The following is a 17558-nucleotide window of genomic DNA, read 5'->3' on the forward strand; positions in this document are numbered from 1 at the left end:
TATTGGAGCTGAGTGGCATATCTTACACGGCTGATTGTGGGATCGACAGTGAAGCAGAGTGACAAGTCAAAAATGTATAAAAAAATCATGAAAATGCAGGTGTCAGCCAGTCGCTATGGTGAAGGCAGTGAGGTTTGTCATAAACATTTCACATCATTGCATAGCAGATTACAATATTAAAATCAGATCTCAAGTTTATAACTCTATAAATGCATTTCTTCAATGTTAGTGGATCCACAAGGTAAAAGTATTGCTCTATCAGGCACCACAAGTAAATGCACTCACCTGGTCCTCAAAAGAAAGCGCTTGTCCCACATCTCGAGGGAAGCCGTCTATAACTATACCGCTGGCCTCTGAGATCTTCATGATCTTCTGCTTGATCTCAGTTATGGTGGTTTCCTAATGGGAAGGAATAAACATACTCAGGTAAAAATAATACATTCGAACCACAATGAAAAATGCTGTAGCAACATTGCAATTTTTACAGACTGAAACTAATTTGACAGTAATAAACCTCATTTCTCTAGCAATTTTGTCCTCATAGATCAAGTACCTGCAGGGAAATGTGCTTTGTAATTCTGGGCTATTTTAAACAGCACAGTGAATCAGTTTGTATGAAAGATGGGGACATGACTTCTCAGATGAGTTGGTCTTCTAAGGCAGTCATTCCATAATTCACAAGAGTATTTTAGAACATTCCCTGCATTTCTTTAAGCAGCTTTCTGAAAGGGTTAAATTAATAAATAACACATCAACTTGGTGACATATCCCATTCTGTGGGATTTCTAGTGTAATTGAGGAGTGCAGCGACATTTTCAGATAATTTTAATGTTCCTAAGCGCTGGAGGGAGAATATATATTCAAGCGTAGCAAATCGGATGATGTGGTTGGCATTATTTACAACGGAGATCTAGCGTCAGTACCAGATTGCTCTAAAAATAAGTCTTACATCAGTCATCATTTGTTGCCCAGTATGGAATGTAATTTGCATGATCAAATGTAATTTTTTACAGTTTTCTATCACTATGTGAAGCGATCCAGGGACGGTTCAAAGCAGAGGATATTTTTAGAATGGAAGACGACCGCCAACCACATGATATCATTATGACATCAAATACATCCAGAAATAAAGCCAGCTATCCTAATTTGCAAATCTGTAAGTGGTTTTGATAGAGTAGATGATAAAATGCATGAAAGTTGTGTTCGGTCTGCTGTGCATCTGAATCAATAATCGACATTAGATTACATAATATGTGTCTGTGTGGCATCAAAGGTAAACTGTATAATTGCTGCTTTGATTCACCATTTACACATAGTAAAATTGCTCTGAATTGCCAAATTCACCCATAACCGACCATAACCATAACGAAGTGAGAGTCCCCTGCATGGGTTTCTTATAGAACCGTATGTGCAATAAACTCAAAATCCCAAAAGATCATGGAAACCGATTCATTTAAATATGACGATTTAAATGGGTTATATCATACATTTTTTTTAAGTATAGTTTTAGTGAAGTATGATAATCACAAGTTTTCACCATTGACTTAATTCAAACTAAACTCTCCTTTCCCTTTCGAAAAGGAACTCGCACTGCGTCCATGACGCTATTGGGGAACGCCCTCCACGTGAACCGGTGTCTGAAAAACTATCCAATCACGGCAATCGATATTGACCGGCGACAGCCTATGAAGTCATTACTAGTGTGACCTGGAAGTATAAAGGGGGCGCCTAGAGAACATGTCATCCTCTTTTCGTCTTCAGGGACTGTTTTGTCTGATTTACAAATCACCTGAAAAAGGTAAGAACAATTATGGCAAGTGATAAGCGTTTCAAGACGTGTGTGGATCCGTGTCTCAGGTTTCTGACACCAGATGACACACACAACTTGTGCGTTTATTGTTTGGGCTCAGAGCATGCATCTGGTTGTGAAGAATGTGAGAGTTTTCCTCTAAAAAAACTCCGCTCTCGTCTGGCCCTCTTCTCGAGGGAAGAGGGACAGACATCTGTGCCAGGCGATTCAGGTCCCGCTCGCGCTGAGGCAGAGCAGAGACTAGAATCGTGGGGTTTCAGAGGGAGCTCGCCGAGGAGTTTGAGAGAGTTGTTTATCTCCCATGCCCCTCGGAGGCTCGCGAATTTGAGCTGCTGTATGAGGATGTGTTGTCACTAACATCCTCTGATCTGACAGTGAGTGCTCTGCTGGCAGCCCAAGAAAGCAGGAGATGCCTGATGAGGGTGAAGAGGATTTACAACCCGAATCCAGCGCGTAGCAGCGCGTGAAGGGAAGAGACCCCATGGAGCCTCCTTGATTTTAGCCCAGAGTCTGGTCAGTACTTATCAGGCTGAGGATGGTGTTCCAGAAGCTATCTGAGGATTGCTCTGTTTGAATACTTAACTCTCTAAGTCTGGTCGGAAGGTCGAAGGACTCTCACGAGGCCTCCCGGTTAGATCAGCACAAGAGCTGGTGGCGCCCCCCTTATTAGGGGCCCTATAGGCTCCCCATACGAGTTGGATGCTTAGCATTGCAAAGGCATTAAGTGTCAGGAAACAGACAGGTTGTTGGCAAGACTAGGCCAATCAATTTGACCAGGTCAGCCTCCCTGGTGGCATGTGGGGTTGACTTTATGTTCCCCTCAGAAAATGACTGGACGGGACTCCTTTCGGACCCCCTGGCCATACTCCCTTAAAGTAAGCCCTTCCATGGAAGCTGTTGGTTTCAAGCCTTTGAGCGGTCTTGGTAGGCCTTCCGTTGTTCGGAGGCCACGTTGAAGCCACGTTGAGGCAGTGACCATTGGGAATAATGTCACTGACATTATGTGTATGTGACCCGAAGTGTGTTCTTGGCATTTCAGGTTGAAACTGCCAGTTCTGACGTTTTTGTCACGAGCCATAATTGGCATGCACTCCCCTCAGCATAGTGGGATTGTACATTGTTCCCCAATAGCGTCATCGACGTAATGCGAGTTCCCTTTCGAAAGGGAACGTCTAGGTTACGACTGTAACCTCTGTTCCCTGAGAACAGGGAACGAGACACTGCGTCGTTAGCCATGCCTCGGGGATGCCTGCTGAACAGTCCCTTCAGACGAAAGTGGATGACATGTTCTCTAGGTGCCCCTTTTATACTTCCGGGTCGCACTAGTAGTGACGCCGGTCAATATCGATTGCCGTGATAGGATAGTTTTTCAGACACCAGTTCACGTGGAGGGCGTTCCTCAATAGTGTCATCGACGCAGTGTCTCGTTCCCTGTTCTCAGGTAACAGAGGTTACAGTTGTAACCTAGACGTTTTTTGCTGCTGGACCTCTAAGATTTCAATAATTGCCTGTGAAATGAAAAAGATATCTTAACAATTTACTCACAGCTGCATCTTAACAATGTTTTTTCTTTCTTTTAATATATTTTATAGGATTTAACTGCTTAATCCTAAAGCATTGTGCATTGTACATTGTGCATTGTGACAAATTCACAAAACAATAAATTATGAAATGTGTCATTCAAACTGTTAAAGTATACATATAACCTCCCTCGTGACTTTGTGATCATTCAGAAGGACCAGCAGAGTGGCAAGTTTAGTGGTCTTTCCCCCTTTTTTTCAAGCATATCATTAGTTTTTCTGGTATTCAGAAATAATCCCAGCAAATACATTCCCTTAATGTTATAGCGTATGATTCCCGTTTTGTTGTTTTTTCCAGGAACAAATTCCTTCTAGCAACATTCTTTTTAGGTTCTATTTTTGCAACCATATGCTTGCAGAGAACTGAACAACCAAGAACTGACATGGAACACTGTCTAATTATTAATATTTTTTATTTTATTTATATAACCATAAATTAACCTTAATGTTAGGTGAACACTCTCCAAACCTAAAGGGAACATTAAAGCAGCAGTCCGTAGCTTTTTTGGGGTTAAAAATTATATAAAAAACATATTTGAGAAAATACATAACCAGCCATTGTTCAAAACTATCTGCTTGCCTTAGCTCGATTCAAAGCGGTAAGCTTGTAATAATGTTTTTAATTCCAGTGGTACTGGTGGATTTCCGCCCGCGGGAGATTAGAGCATGTCTTTGCGTCATTACGTCACATCTGTACACATAAAGAAGAGTCTCGGCTAGTAGGCTATATTGCGTGTGAGGATGTTGGAGGTGGAGATTTATAGCCTTTTCTCACAGCACTTGATATAATTAAACTTATCAATTTGATGGCGGATCCAGAAAGGTTCAAACGACAATTACCAGTGTGACAACAGATTCACCCGCTGTAAAATGCAAAAGACTTAGTTCGGACTTCGGAGTGGCTAGAGAAAAAAAGAGACTGCAACCGGACCCATGCGAAAACAAGGATACATTGTCGCAAGGACATTACATACATTGGAAGGACATTACATACATTAGTAGTCACGCAATGCTGACGTTGTTAACATTAACAATTTGAGAACAAAGTATACTTTGCATAGTTTTGCGTGATATGAGAACTTATAAGCGATCGTTAGATTTAATCAGCTGCAATGCAAGCTCTAATAACTGCAATGTCAGAACCAGAACAAAAGTGGATGTTTCTTTCTTGTTCAGATGACGTATTCTTATGTTGGTCATACTTCCAAAAAGGATAATCTGTGATTCTGAATGCCAGTATCCACACCGGCGCGGTGACTGACAGCTGCACACTCTCCTCAAACATTGTGTTCATCCGCGCTGTGCGGTGTCGAGGGTGTTGAAGTACAACTCACGTAAAGTTGATAATTCTGCGAATGACTGCAATTGCAGATTTCGAACAGAGATGGCGACAAAGAGGAAAAACGCCGAACTGCAACGTTAAATTTATATATATAAAAAATAATCCTGGCTAACTAACATAGATGTTGGGATCTGGGAACTAGCTGGTAGAGTATCTAGAAGTTAAATTAGTTGAATTTTCTATGTAATTTTACAAAAGATAATTTAAAATGTTTTCCAACATTTTGCAGGAAGAAATTATTATTACATTGCGATTCTCTAACCTTAGAAAAGTTCAGAAAGAGATGCTTACAGAAGTTAGAAAGTAAGAAAAGGGAAGAAAATAAGTGCCCGAAGAGATGCGAGAGAAGATTTGCGCAGTGAATTTCTTTTTCACACTGTGAGAGCAGAATAAAAAATAAACAAAAGTCAAGAACCCACGACACGACGCTTGGTAAGACGAAAAGGGTCTGATATCAACACCACATGCATTATAATCATTTATTGACGGATAAAAATACCATGTCACAGTCTGCCAAAAAGATGGATAAATATTATTCATAGTGCAACCTCTGATTGCATGATGGCATCAACATGATTCCTGCGTATTGCTTTACTGAGACTAGACCGGCCAAAAGACGTTTAGAAACAAATTGTTTTCGTGGCTTAGCTTCAATACATTTTTGCACTAGTAAAGAAGTTTTAAGATTTAAATGAAAGCTTTATCATGATACAACCCACAGAATATATGATTTGAGACGTGTCCACTTATACGTTTCCTTTTACAGTCTGGGAAAAGTCTCCTTTGCTTCCCTAATCCAGGATGGCATTAGTGGAAAGTGGCTTTATTTCTCTGGCTGTGTCAAGAAGCTCGACTCAACCTGTGTCTCAGTACAAAGGTGCATTTAATGCAGCTAAGGATTAAATGGCATGGGTTGGTCATTTTATCCCCAAGTCAATAATCTTTGAAGATAGACTGCCCCCTCTAAAAGCGTACAAAGCATTTCTGGAGTTCTTCAGGGAATCAACACCCAGTAGGAGGTTTTCTGTTTCTCTGTCAAAACCCTCCTCGCTAAAATATGGTGCCCTCATTTCCAGCGCCACACACTTCTGTGCTTAGTTCTCAAATGGAACTTAACATGCAGGAAAGGGTGTGTGGGTACATTGCTTTAGGGAGGGAACTTAGGAAGTGGTGCTATTGTCAGGTCTGGTAATATAAACAGAATGAAGAAATGCAGTAAGCTCTTTAAAAACAGTCACTTTATGCATAAAGAGTCAGAAAATAGCTATTTTGGAGTCGTTTTAAAAGGTCTAGAAACCATTTTAACCATTCAGGGTGTGATGTTATATCCACCCTTAATTTTAATTCTGCAGGTATCTATGACAAACAAATTCAGTATGGCTAAAACATCTAATAATGAGATCTAAGAAACACTTTTTATTTTCTATACAGTACCTAAAAATACATCTGTCCACTGCATTGTATTAAAGGGGTCCTATTATGCCCTTTTACGAAGTCTTGATTTTGTTTTTGGGGTGTACTAGAATATGGTTTCATGCTTGATTGTTCAAAAACTGCATTATTTTTCACATACTTTAAATTGTTACAGCACCTCTCTCCTTAGTCTGGCTCGAACACACTGATTTCAATGAAGCCCCTCCTTCTCGAAACACGACATGTGCTGTGATTGGTTAGCTGTACCAGTGTGTTGTGATTGGCACTGCTTAGCGCGTGTTCGGGAAATGTCCCTCCCCTCCATAACTGCGAGTTCTTCTCTAGTGTAAATATTAAGGTTATTTCAAACCAATTCAGACCCTGACTATTTTAACAAACAAGAGGATCATCCAGAACGGATTTCATGTACAGACTTTGTAAGCACAGATTGCACAGTATGTTTTTTGTCATTTTCTTAAACATTATACTGTAGATACGATGTTATCCACCAATTAATTGTGATATTTGTCGAAAACTAAGGTAATACAAACAGTAATCAATCACAAAACCAGGGTTCATTTTCCCAAGGAGCGGTGAACTGTCTTACAAAAGCAAGAGCTTAAAAGCAAGAGAAATAACCTGTTCTCTATAAAATGTGCAGCACACAGATAAACGTTGGGGTTATAATGTTCAGGAACAGTGTTTAAAATACGTTTGAACCACTTTAAGTTCGCCAGCCTCAGGACGGTCAAACAAATTAGTTTTGGAAAATGCTGTAGAAAAAACAGCGTCTCTTTGACATAGCGACAACACTGTCTTCTCAAATGCAGCTCAACAAGGCCTCGTCCCTTTTAATCCCTGTATTCCGTGGGCGGGGATTATTTAAATGAGGAACATTGTGACTTCATAAGATTCGGAAAAATCGCATTGCAGTCCAAACGAGTCGTTCGTTGTAGTTCTTGAATCTTTTCATCATGTACTGGATGAAAAACATGGGTCAAAAAGTACAGGGTCATGTACTAAAGATTCTAATTTCCTTGAGCTTTTAAAATATAAGTGGTCATCATGAGTTTAACAATGACAGAGTTCTGGACTCTCGCCAAAACTCCCGTTATAACAACGTCCCTTTTATCTATAGTCTTAGATTGTAATCAACAAATCTTATTTACATCATGTTTGAACTGTTAGTTATGATGAAAGTAGGGGTGGGCGATATGGCAAAAATATCATATCACGATTTTTTCCAGGAAAATCACGATTCACGATTCTTTTTCATGTTGGTTTTACTATCTTGCAAGTGACTGACAGGCAAACTAATGTGAAATGGAAAATTATGTCATCATTTACTCCCTCAAGTTGTTTTAAACATGAATAAGTTTCTCTCTTCTGTTGAAAATGACATTTATTTTGAAGAATATGGGGTTGACTTCCATAGTATATTTTTTCCTGCTATGGAATTCAATGGGGACCAGCAACTGTTTGGTTAGTCACATTCTTCAAAATATCTTCTTTTGTGTTCAGCACAAGAAAGAAATTAATACAGGTTTGGAACAACATTAGAGTGAGTAAATAATGATATAATTGTCATTTTTGGGTGAACTATCTCTTTAAGGACAAGCGGCAGCATGTTTACTATGAGCTACTGTCACTTTAAGGTCGGTGTTCTGACGATTCATGCAACCCCATCGAGATTTGCTACTTACTGGTTATGCGCATGCGCAAACTCAGTTTTTTTTTTTTTAAAGGTAAATTTTCATGTGTTATTTCCCTTTAAAAATGGCTAACTACCATATGAATATTTGTACGGTCAGCCAGCTGAACAAGAATAACTGAACGTTTCAGTTACTAAGGAAAGGTGTGCTTTGACAAGTCAAAGATGAATATTTGATGATAATTTTTACTTTTCACACCGTTTTAAAAATAAAACAGTAGTCTACAGTATACAGTAGCTACTCATAACTTAGAATTGTATTATAATTTTATTTCATTCAATATTAATCGGCATTCTCTGTGATCGATTCACGCTACGGTAGCATTTTTCGACAAGGCAGCACAAATCGTCAGAACACTATGCGCTCAGAAAAGCGCATGTTAGAACAGCGCATCAGCACGCGAATGAAACGTTTAACCGGCAAGGCTTTAAAGGAGAACTCCGGCGCAAAATGAACCTTTGGTCTAATAAAACATTGGTACCTATCAACCGTTCTCTGAGATTTGTTTTCATGATAATCGAATGTAAAGAGTTTTATCTCTAAAAACTGTTTAGTGTATAACGCTAGTAATGGGGGCATTTAATAAGTAAAAAGAAATCGCTAGTTTATACCACTAACAAGGCTCAAAATAGCCCCACACGAACACAGTAACATAATGAGGGTCCCTACATGCAAAACGAAGCATTGAGAACTTTGTAAGTGTACAGACCGTTTAATAAGAAGATAAAGATAAAGACAGTCCACTTCGTGTATACAGACAGGAGCCATCTTTGGAAAACAGTCTCGACTAATCAAACCACGAACGCCATTCATACAGTTCAGAAGTTCACTGAACTTCATACAGTTCAGCTCACTTAGCACGTCGTTCGTGGTTTGATTAGTCAAGACTGTTTTCCAAAGATGGCTTCTGTCTGTATACACGAAGTGGACTGTCTTTATCTTTATCTTCTTATTAAACGGTCTGTACACTTACAAAGTTCTCAATGCTTCGTTTTGCATGTAGGGACCCTCATTATGTTACTGTGTTAGTGTGGGGCTATTTTGAGCCTTGTTAGTGGTATAAACTAGCGATTTCTTTTTACTTATTATATGCCCCCATTACTAGCGTTATACACTAAACAGTTTTTAGAGATAAAACTCTTTACATTCGATTATCATGAAAACAAATCTCAGAGAACGGTTGACTAGGTACCAATGTTTTATTAGACCAAAGGTTCATTTTGCGCCGGAGTTCTCCTTTAAAGCACATGCAAATACTGTACTTTTGTGAATTGCAGTGTCCCGTGAGTGTAACTCTACTCTACATGAACATGTGATGTGAATGTAAGTCGCGTTGTTTAGACGGAGGCACCAGAATTGCAACTGATAACACTATAACTAAAGTTAAAAACTGGAAATGCATAATAGGACCCCTTTAAAGGGTGCGACATTCTGTAGTTTATCTGAAATGGTTTGCAACGACATTTTTCCAGTTTGTCAATCATTTTTGTATGACCTCATATTAACTGAAAGGCATGGACTATTTGTTCCACACCACAGGATGTTATTTGTTATTTCTATTCAATTTATCATGAATGAAAGCAAAAAGAAGATTGGGTCCTACAATACATTTCCCTTATACAGATGTATTTTAACCTAAAATGTTGATGTTAAAAAGTCATGAATCATGGACAAATCACCTACCTATTTGTTAATAGGTAATTTCAATTAATTTATTATGTTACAAGTTCATATTTTTTTGTAACTGATTTTTAAAGGACATATTCTTTGCTTAAATACAAATTGTCATAAGCATGCATTACAGGTTTTATTTACAATCGCTATAGGACACATTTCTCAATACTTGGATCCCTTTTTCAAAACTCTTCACACAGTTCTCCTAACCAACTTTCATATTGGCACAGCAGTTATTTTCACAAGTAATTCAAGTAATTCTTCCATAAACATAGCAAAGGTTTTCATCCAACAAACATACTTTGTCACTTATAAAACAATGAGCTAAAAATCACTAACAACAACAAGTAGCATTATGTTTTCTTTAGTAAAATTTCTTTACAAAACAAGAATGACACCCTCTACTGCTTATAATTCACTGCCGTATATGTAACAGTCATGTTTCCATTACAGTACAAAATTATTCCTAAGTTTCCCCTTTTGTATGGCGATGGCAATGCAATTTAAAGACTAACACTTGAGTAAGTGTTCAGGTAATTGCTTTGATAGTATTCACATTTTTTGGGATTCAGAATATATTTCAATACTGTGTGAAGAGTTTTGAAAAAGTGACCTAAGTATTGAGAAATCTGTCCAAGCGATTTGTAAAAAAAAAAAGTGGGAAAGATGTGTAACCCTCTCAAAACATATTCAATTACCAGTATGAGCCTTTGACCTTTTCATACCTGTGGTGCCAGTTCCCCATTGGTGATGATCCTGGCAATCAGACTCCATTTTCTGTTGCTGGTGGCGTTATGGATCATCTTCTTCCTGAGTAGCTCACCCACTGAGACATATTCAAAGCCATAGCGCTCTGCAATCTTCAAACACTGTGTACCTTTACCGCTGCCTGGGCCACCTGTTTGGGAAGACAGCAGAGAGACATTTGAACCTGTACAGTCGCATATGCTTTTCATATTTCATTAAAGAAGTTAATGTTAAGTAAACTTACATTTTTGTGTTTTTAACAAATCGGTTGAGTGAATAATTCAACGACTCACTTACAGAGAGAGTTAATTGTTTTGATCCCGAATGAATCATTACTTTTTAACAAATCTGTTGAATGAATGATTCAATGACTCATTCATAAAGACAGTCACTTATCGCCACCTTTTGGTGTAACAATCTAACCTGCAAAAAGAGTCACTGAAAAATATATGTAATGCCTGTTTCACTCATATTCCCTTTACAGTGAGTATGCAGTTCGTATGTGGGTATGTATGCATTGTGGAAGCAGGATGGGTTCATAGCTGGAAAACTTCCTTCCTTTACCCAGGGCAGAAAGTCATATGTCGACAGTAGTAAATGATGGAATTACTACACTGTCATGTCATTCCATGTTCATTTTCACCACAAATAATTCAGCGTGTGCAGCACTGCAGAGTTCATGCTGCACGCACCATGTCGTAATTACCGTGGTATCAAGATGTCAACGCGTGACGTTATATTTGGAGCAACACGTCCTCGTACTGGAAATTATGAATTTCCATGACACCACTATCAACACCTAAATGTAGGAAAAGTAGGAGCTCTCAAACAATTCCCATCTTACAAGCTGTAATTACGAGCTCTACAAGGACGTGAACACATTTTACAAGTTGAAATCACGTAATTGCTGTACTTATGACACGGCGTCAACGCACCTTTAGCTCCAACCCCAATTAAATACACCTGAACCATCAAAAATCAATGTCTTACTAGACATATTAGGAACTTCCAGTCAGGTGTGTTGAGGCAAGATAAACTCTGTAGGACAGTAACCCACCAGGACCAAGTTCCGTACTGCGAACAGAGTATTGATCTAACGATTTTTATATATTTATCGTTATCGTTCTTGGTGTGAATAGGCCTTAATGCTGCAACAAATACTAAACACTAACACCCTTACCCATTAAAATTGGCTGCAGGGCGGTATTTGTGCTGAACTGGTTTGGGGGGGGGGGGGGGGTCATGTGTTACACCCTTTTACACATACTCTGTTTGCAGTACGGAACTTGGTTAAGGTGGGCTACTGTCCTACGGAGTTCAGCTTGCCTCAACACACCTGACTGGAAGTTATTGGATCCCTTAAGAAGCCTATGGAGGAGTGATCCAGCTCTCAGATTTAATAAAAAACATCTTAATTTGTGTTCCGAAGATGAACGAAAGTCTTACGGGGTTGGAACAACATGAGGGTGAGTAATTACTGACAGAATTTGATATCAGTTATCAGGCTCAGTTTCAGCCACAGAAAAGCATACATAAAAAAATAGTATTAAAACCCAGACAATTTTAATAAATGAAATTGAATGCCGATCAGCGACATGAAACGATTCCTATAGCTAATATCTCAGTGAGATAATGCTGGAGGTGGGTGGTCACTCGCCTGATAGAATATGCGCATTCATTTGCTTGTGGGTTACGCTCAGCACAGATAATGTTTTCTCTCACAAATGACATCAGTTAATAACGTAGCTGACATGCATATGCTGTTCAGGGAAGTCTGATAAGGCAGGAGGGAAATGTCCAACAGAACTATTAGCACTAGAGCCTGAACTATTAGCACTCAGCGGCCTTGTCTACAGCAGGTATCCATCTCAAATGCATCCCCACTGACCTCATATAATTGGATTTTGACAAGGGGAGGGTCTCTGATTTCACGATCCCATCATTCACTACGTCACCAGTAAATCAGTCAGCAAACTGCTGTTCTCAAATAAAGCCTACTTGAATTGAAAACTGACAAACACATTTTGAGTGGAAGACTCTTATTTTAGTCCAGTGGTTACCAGTGTAAATAAACTAGTGATGCGCTATTAAACTCCTGACCAATTGAAACCGTTTTGGTTTCGTTATCACTCCGTTCTGTTCCTGTTCTGCCTGGCTTAGTTCTCTAGTTCATTTTCCTTTGTTCTCATTTTCCCGCAACTAGTTAGTTTCAATGGTTATTTATTATATGATTAAACAGATAAATTACACCTGATTGCATTCAGTTCATTATCTTGTGTATTTAACCCCTTCAGTTCTTTCTGTTCATTGTCTGGGTTTTGGTGTTTTGAGCACAGTGTTACGTTGCTACTCTGTTTGGCCTTTTTTTTTAGGGATGCACCAATATCAACATTTTGGTCGATACCGTTAACCGATAATTCTTTAATCCAAATTTTTATAAAATTATAATGCGAACATCATAATTGTGTGCTTGGGACATGGAGATTAATGGTGAGACTTTTGTTTTTGTAATCAGACCCTCAAATAATTATATAAAAATTTGGATTTAAATGTATCTGCCAGTTTATCGGTTATCGGCTTTCAAATATAAAGAATTATCGGTTAACGGTATCGACCATTATCTTGTGTATTTAACCCCTTCAGTTCTTTCTGTTCATTGTCTGGGTGTTGGTGTTTTGAGCACAGTGTTACGTTGCTACTCTGTTTTTTTAGGGATGCACCAATATCAACATTTTGGTTCGATACCGTTAACCGATAATTCTTTATATTTGAAAGCCGATAACCGATAAACTGGCAGATACATTTAAATCCAAATTTTTATATAATTATTTGAGAGTCTGATTACAAAAACAAAAGTCTCACCATTAATATCCATGTCTCAAGCACACAATTATGATGTTCGCATTATAATTTTATGTAGCCTATATGACAGACTTGCGCTGCACATGTTGCTCTTAACCGTGTTTTACTTTTTAGAAGTGATTCCAATAATTTTTAAGCAGTTCAAAACTATCACAGTGCGCATCTGAAGTGTCTAAGTGGAAGGAAATAATTAATTAATTATCGGTTTTAATATATCGGCCAAATTTTCTTATCGGGCCGATAACATTAAAAAGGATCATATATCGGCTGATACCGATATGGTGGCCGATATATCGTGCATCCCTACTTTTTTAAAGTTATTTATTTTATTTGCGTGCTAACCTTCTCCCTAATCTTCTTCGTGGACCTAATAGTGACACCAATAAAAATAAGCTAATAATTATTTTATAGGCAATATTAAAATATTATTTTGTTCAAATTAATAAAAAAACATTTGAACCTTTTCAAGAGAATTTAGGCATCACAACATAATGTACACTATGAAAAATGGATTTTCATTTAGAGTTTTCTAAATTTATTTAAATTTATCTCTATCTAACTTTATTTATAGTAACTTTAAGCGAACATTAGATAATGGCAAAGGTCATCTAAATGCAAAAATAGACTAGGTGATAAATATGCATAATTAAATCTTCTAATTAATAATTAAATATCAACCGATATTAGAAATTCAATAGACATTTATTTAGATGCTTTTATTCAAAGCAAATTATCTTTATCAATGCCTACTGGGAATGTGTTTTTTTTGTTGTTGTCATTTTCTTTGGATGTCTCACATAATCGGTAAAGCTTAAAACTCTAGTTTTAATGAATAATAGACATTATTACACAGACTACTGTTCAAAAGGTTAGATTCATCATTCAAAGAATATTTTTATGCCAAGTCTCTTATGCTCACCAAGGCTGCATTTATTTGATCAAAGATACAGTAAAACAGTTATATTGTGGGAAATATTATTACCATGATATTATTCCTGTGATGGTAAAGCTGAATTTTCAGCATCATCACTCCAGTCTTCAGTGTCACATGATCCTTCAGAAATCATTTTAATATGCTGATTTAGTGCTCAAGAAACATTTCTTATTATTATCAATGCTGAAAACAGTTGTATTGCTTAATAGTTTTCTGAAAACTGTAATACATTTTTTTATGTATTCCTGAATGAAAAGTTAAAAAATAAAAGCATTGATTTGAAATAGAAATATTTTTGTAACATGTCCTTACTGTCACTGATGAATTTAATAAACCCTTGCTGAATAAAATATTATTTTATTTCAAAGAAACTCAACATTCTGAAGAATGATAGTGTGTTTTCATAGGATAGTGATAGATGATAGTGTGTTTTGACAGGAATTTCGAGTGCACATACACAGACACCATGCCTGTTTCTCTCCATTGGCTTGTTATCAGTGATGAAATATAGCTAGTCTTTGGTCTTACCTATAATAAGGATGACTTTGGGTCTGGGTCTAGATGGGTCAAACACTTCATATTCCTCTATGAGCTCCGCTGTCTCAGACAAGTCTGAGTCACTCTCTATGGAAAACTGGTTGATGGGTGGGAGGCGCTCGTACCTCCGATAGGGGAAGTTGGGGCTGTCCGGGAGAACTGCGTGGAAGAATGCAAATAGTTAGTCATGAGAGCTTCTGAAGTCCTCAGCAATGCAATGCAAACGTTTCAGAGGAAAGCCCACTGATAGTCTATCATTGGAAGAATAGGTTTTGTTTAGATGACATTTTTTACTGTAGAGGTACTTTGCATTCATTTGCCTTTTTTCATTGCCCCGAGGTGGGTAGAACAATGTTGCCCAGCACAAAGACAGGAAAACCCCTACCGATGGTTTCCATGCTCTAACAGGATCCAAATAATGAATAACAGGCCTGCTGTGCAAGACCCAACAACACAGCAGTTTGTGGCCAGTTCTAGTTTGCATGAATTTCAGCATCGCCTACAATTTAGAGTTGCGTCGGCTGATGACAACACCTCCTACTCACCGTTCCGGAAAAAAGATCGGCGTGACTGCCCACCATTGAGAGGCGGTAACGACTTCTTCTCCTGTCCGACGAACGTGTCCCACCGAACTTTGTCAGTCCCACCGATCTCCTTCACCTTCTTAAGGCAGGTCTCTAGATAGTCCAGAGGGTCGTCTGGTCGGTAGTACATCAGACCCGTCAGCAGACTCTGGGAAATCAGTGACAGATCAGGGAGTCGTACTGTGTTTATCCATAATTACCACTGTAAATACCGGTAGCATGATTTTTTTTATTATGTTCTAATCCAGTTTTCCACATACTAAGGGATACTGCAGCATTTTTTGATATTATAATAAAAAATGTATATTAAAAAACATACACACACACATGTATATATACTGTATAAATGTATGCATTATTGTGCGTACGTGTATACACACACATACACACAAAAGATTATATAAAAACATGTATTTTTATGTTTTTTAATATTTATTTTTGTATTATAATATCAAAATATAATATATAAACGTATATATATATATATATATATATATATATGTGTGTGTGTGTGTATGTGTGTGTGTATACACGCATGTACGTACATACATACATACATACATACATACATACATATACATACATATATATGCAATGAGTACAGTCAGTTGCAGTGTTACACCTTTTCAAATGACTTTAACAACATATTGTTTATTCCTTTAAAACTGTAATGCATGACGAGTTTATGACCCCCAATAGCAACTATATGGAACATTTAAACAAACTAATAAAAAATGTATTTGTTACACCACATGACCATTTAAAATAAACCAGAGAATGCAAAAAAAAAAGTTATTAAAATGTTGAAAAAGAAATTGTAAAGAGTGACAGCTCCTAAAATATACACATTCCAATGCATTCGATATAGGCTAAAAACCCTAATGCAAATCATCATCATTCGCATCATATGGCCAGGATATTGCAAACAAACTTTCTAAGCAAGAGCACATAAATAAGCACTAATCCTATAGACTCAGAATGATCCTACTGTTTTCACAACAATAGTAAAATAATAATTGGTCACTGTAAAATTATTAACAGTTACAAAATAAGCCTGTTATAAGACTTGACTTAAATAATGTGTACGCTTCTGACAGCACGTCTACCATAATAAACAACGACACGATCGGCAGCTTTGTGCGTAAAAACGCAAACACAGTAGCAAGGGCGTAAGTAACCCTCATTTTATATTAATTTATATAGCCTATAGCCTATCTAATGCAACACTCAGCAACCCAGTCAGCTTACATCATTTACAGCATGCGAAGCCTTCACATAAATCAACCATATACCTTTTAATTATAAATTATCAACTTTATAATGACCCCTTTAATAATGAATCAACAATATAGGCATACGCTTTTGCAGTGAGACATCCCGGTGCTAGAAACTTCTCCGTGTTATTGTTTTTATTTGTAACGGCTATGATGTGGAAACATCTTTAGGTTTCACCACAACAAAAGTTCCAACACAAATGCTCACCTCAAACAGCTGAGGTATCTCTCTACTGGAGAGGTATTCCTTCGCGTCGTTGGTGTTCATGTCTGTTTCGGGAGAACTATCGATGCTGTTGAGTTGAGTGTATGTAGATTGTTGCAGGTTCACGAATCCGTGATGTTGTTGCGATCTTAAAGCATTCTCCAAGTGCCGACTAAACTAGATGGACAAAGACAGCTTCGTTCTCAGTAAAATCTTTGTGCATGGTATACATGCTTGGTCTAACCTCTTCTCTTAATGTCTCACTTCAGTGTTTGAATCCGCCGACACAACGCGATACACCTGCGCGCCGCTGGAGAGAGAGACTCGCGTGTTCGGCCAGCTGACGCGCGCGTTCTGGCGACTGATGCGCGTCTCTGGAGTTCACAGCATGTTAGCGAGAGAAAATAAAAACACACTTAAAAAGTTTTGGTAGGCCTGTTTACATTATTTAAACCATACATGTAGTTTGAATACATCTTGAATTATGTGGGCACACAATGTTTACAAAACGTTTTCAAGCATTTAGGCGCCTATATATTTTTAATATGTTGCATTAATTAATAATTAATAGTGGAATCATTCATATTTTACATAATATATGCTGTGTACAATATTTTAACATTTATCCAATCCATAATATATCATATTATCTATTTCAATAAAAAATTCAAGATTTTGTGCGTGTTAGTTACGACTGCTTTAACTTGGCAAATATTTCGCAAAATGTTTGACTTTACTGCTCATCATGAATTCATATTATTTTTTACAAACTATGGCAAAGTTATTTTTTAAGAATTTCAGCCTTTTATTATAATTATATTACAATCTTTGACGGTTAGACATTTTCATGTTTCATATTTCATCAATGGGACTATATTATATTA

General features: G+C 37.6%; 1 protein-coding gene across 2 annotated transcripts in view; it reads right to left on the reverse strand.

Moving 5' to 3' along the window:
- ak5 (adenylate kinase 5) overlaps window positions 1–17015 on the reverse strand; it is a 104957-nt gene extending 87942 nt beyond the window's left edge. Inside the window, exons 1-5 of one of the 2 annotated variants that reach the window (XM_056264313.1) lie at window positions 16678–17015; window positions 15190–15343; window positions 14603–14770; window positions 10257–10429; window positions 286–399 (exon numbers count right to left, since the gene is read on the reverse strand). In XM_056264313.1, the coding sequence (XP_056120288.1) occupies window positions 286–399; window positions 10257–10429; window positions 14603–14770; window positions 15190–15343; window positions 16678–16737 (669 nt within the window). In that variant the 5' untranslated portion in view covers window positions 16738–17015. Of the gene's footprint in view, window positions 1–285; window positions 400–10256; window positions 10430–14602; window positions 14771–15156; window positions 15344–16677 lie in introns of both variants that reach the window. The other variant, XM_056264305.1, reaches the window with a different exon arrangement.
- Window positions 17016–17558: the final 543 nt, after the last annotated feature.

This window comes from Rhinichthys klamathensis, unplaced genomic scaffold (genome assembly GCF_029890125.1).
Source record: "Rhinichthys klamathensis goyatoka isolate OS25496 unplaced genomic scaffold, OSU_Roscu_1.1 h1tg000011l_1, whole genome shotgun sequence".
In the NCBI taxonomy this organism is placed as follows: domain Eukaryota; kingdom Metazoa; phylum Chordata; class Actinopteri; order Cypriniformes; family Leuciscidae; genus Rhinichthys; species Rhinichthys klamathensis.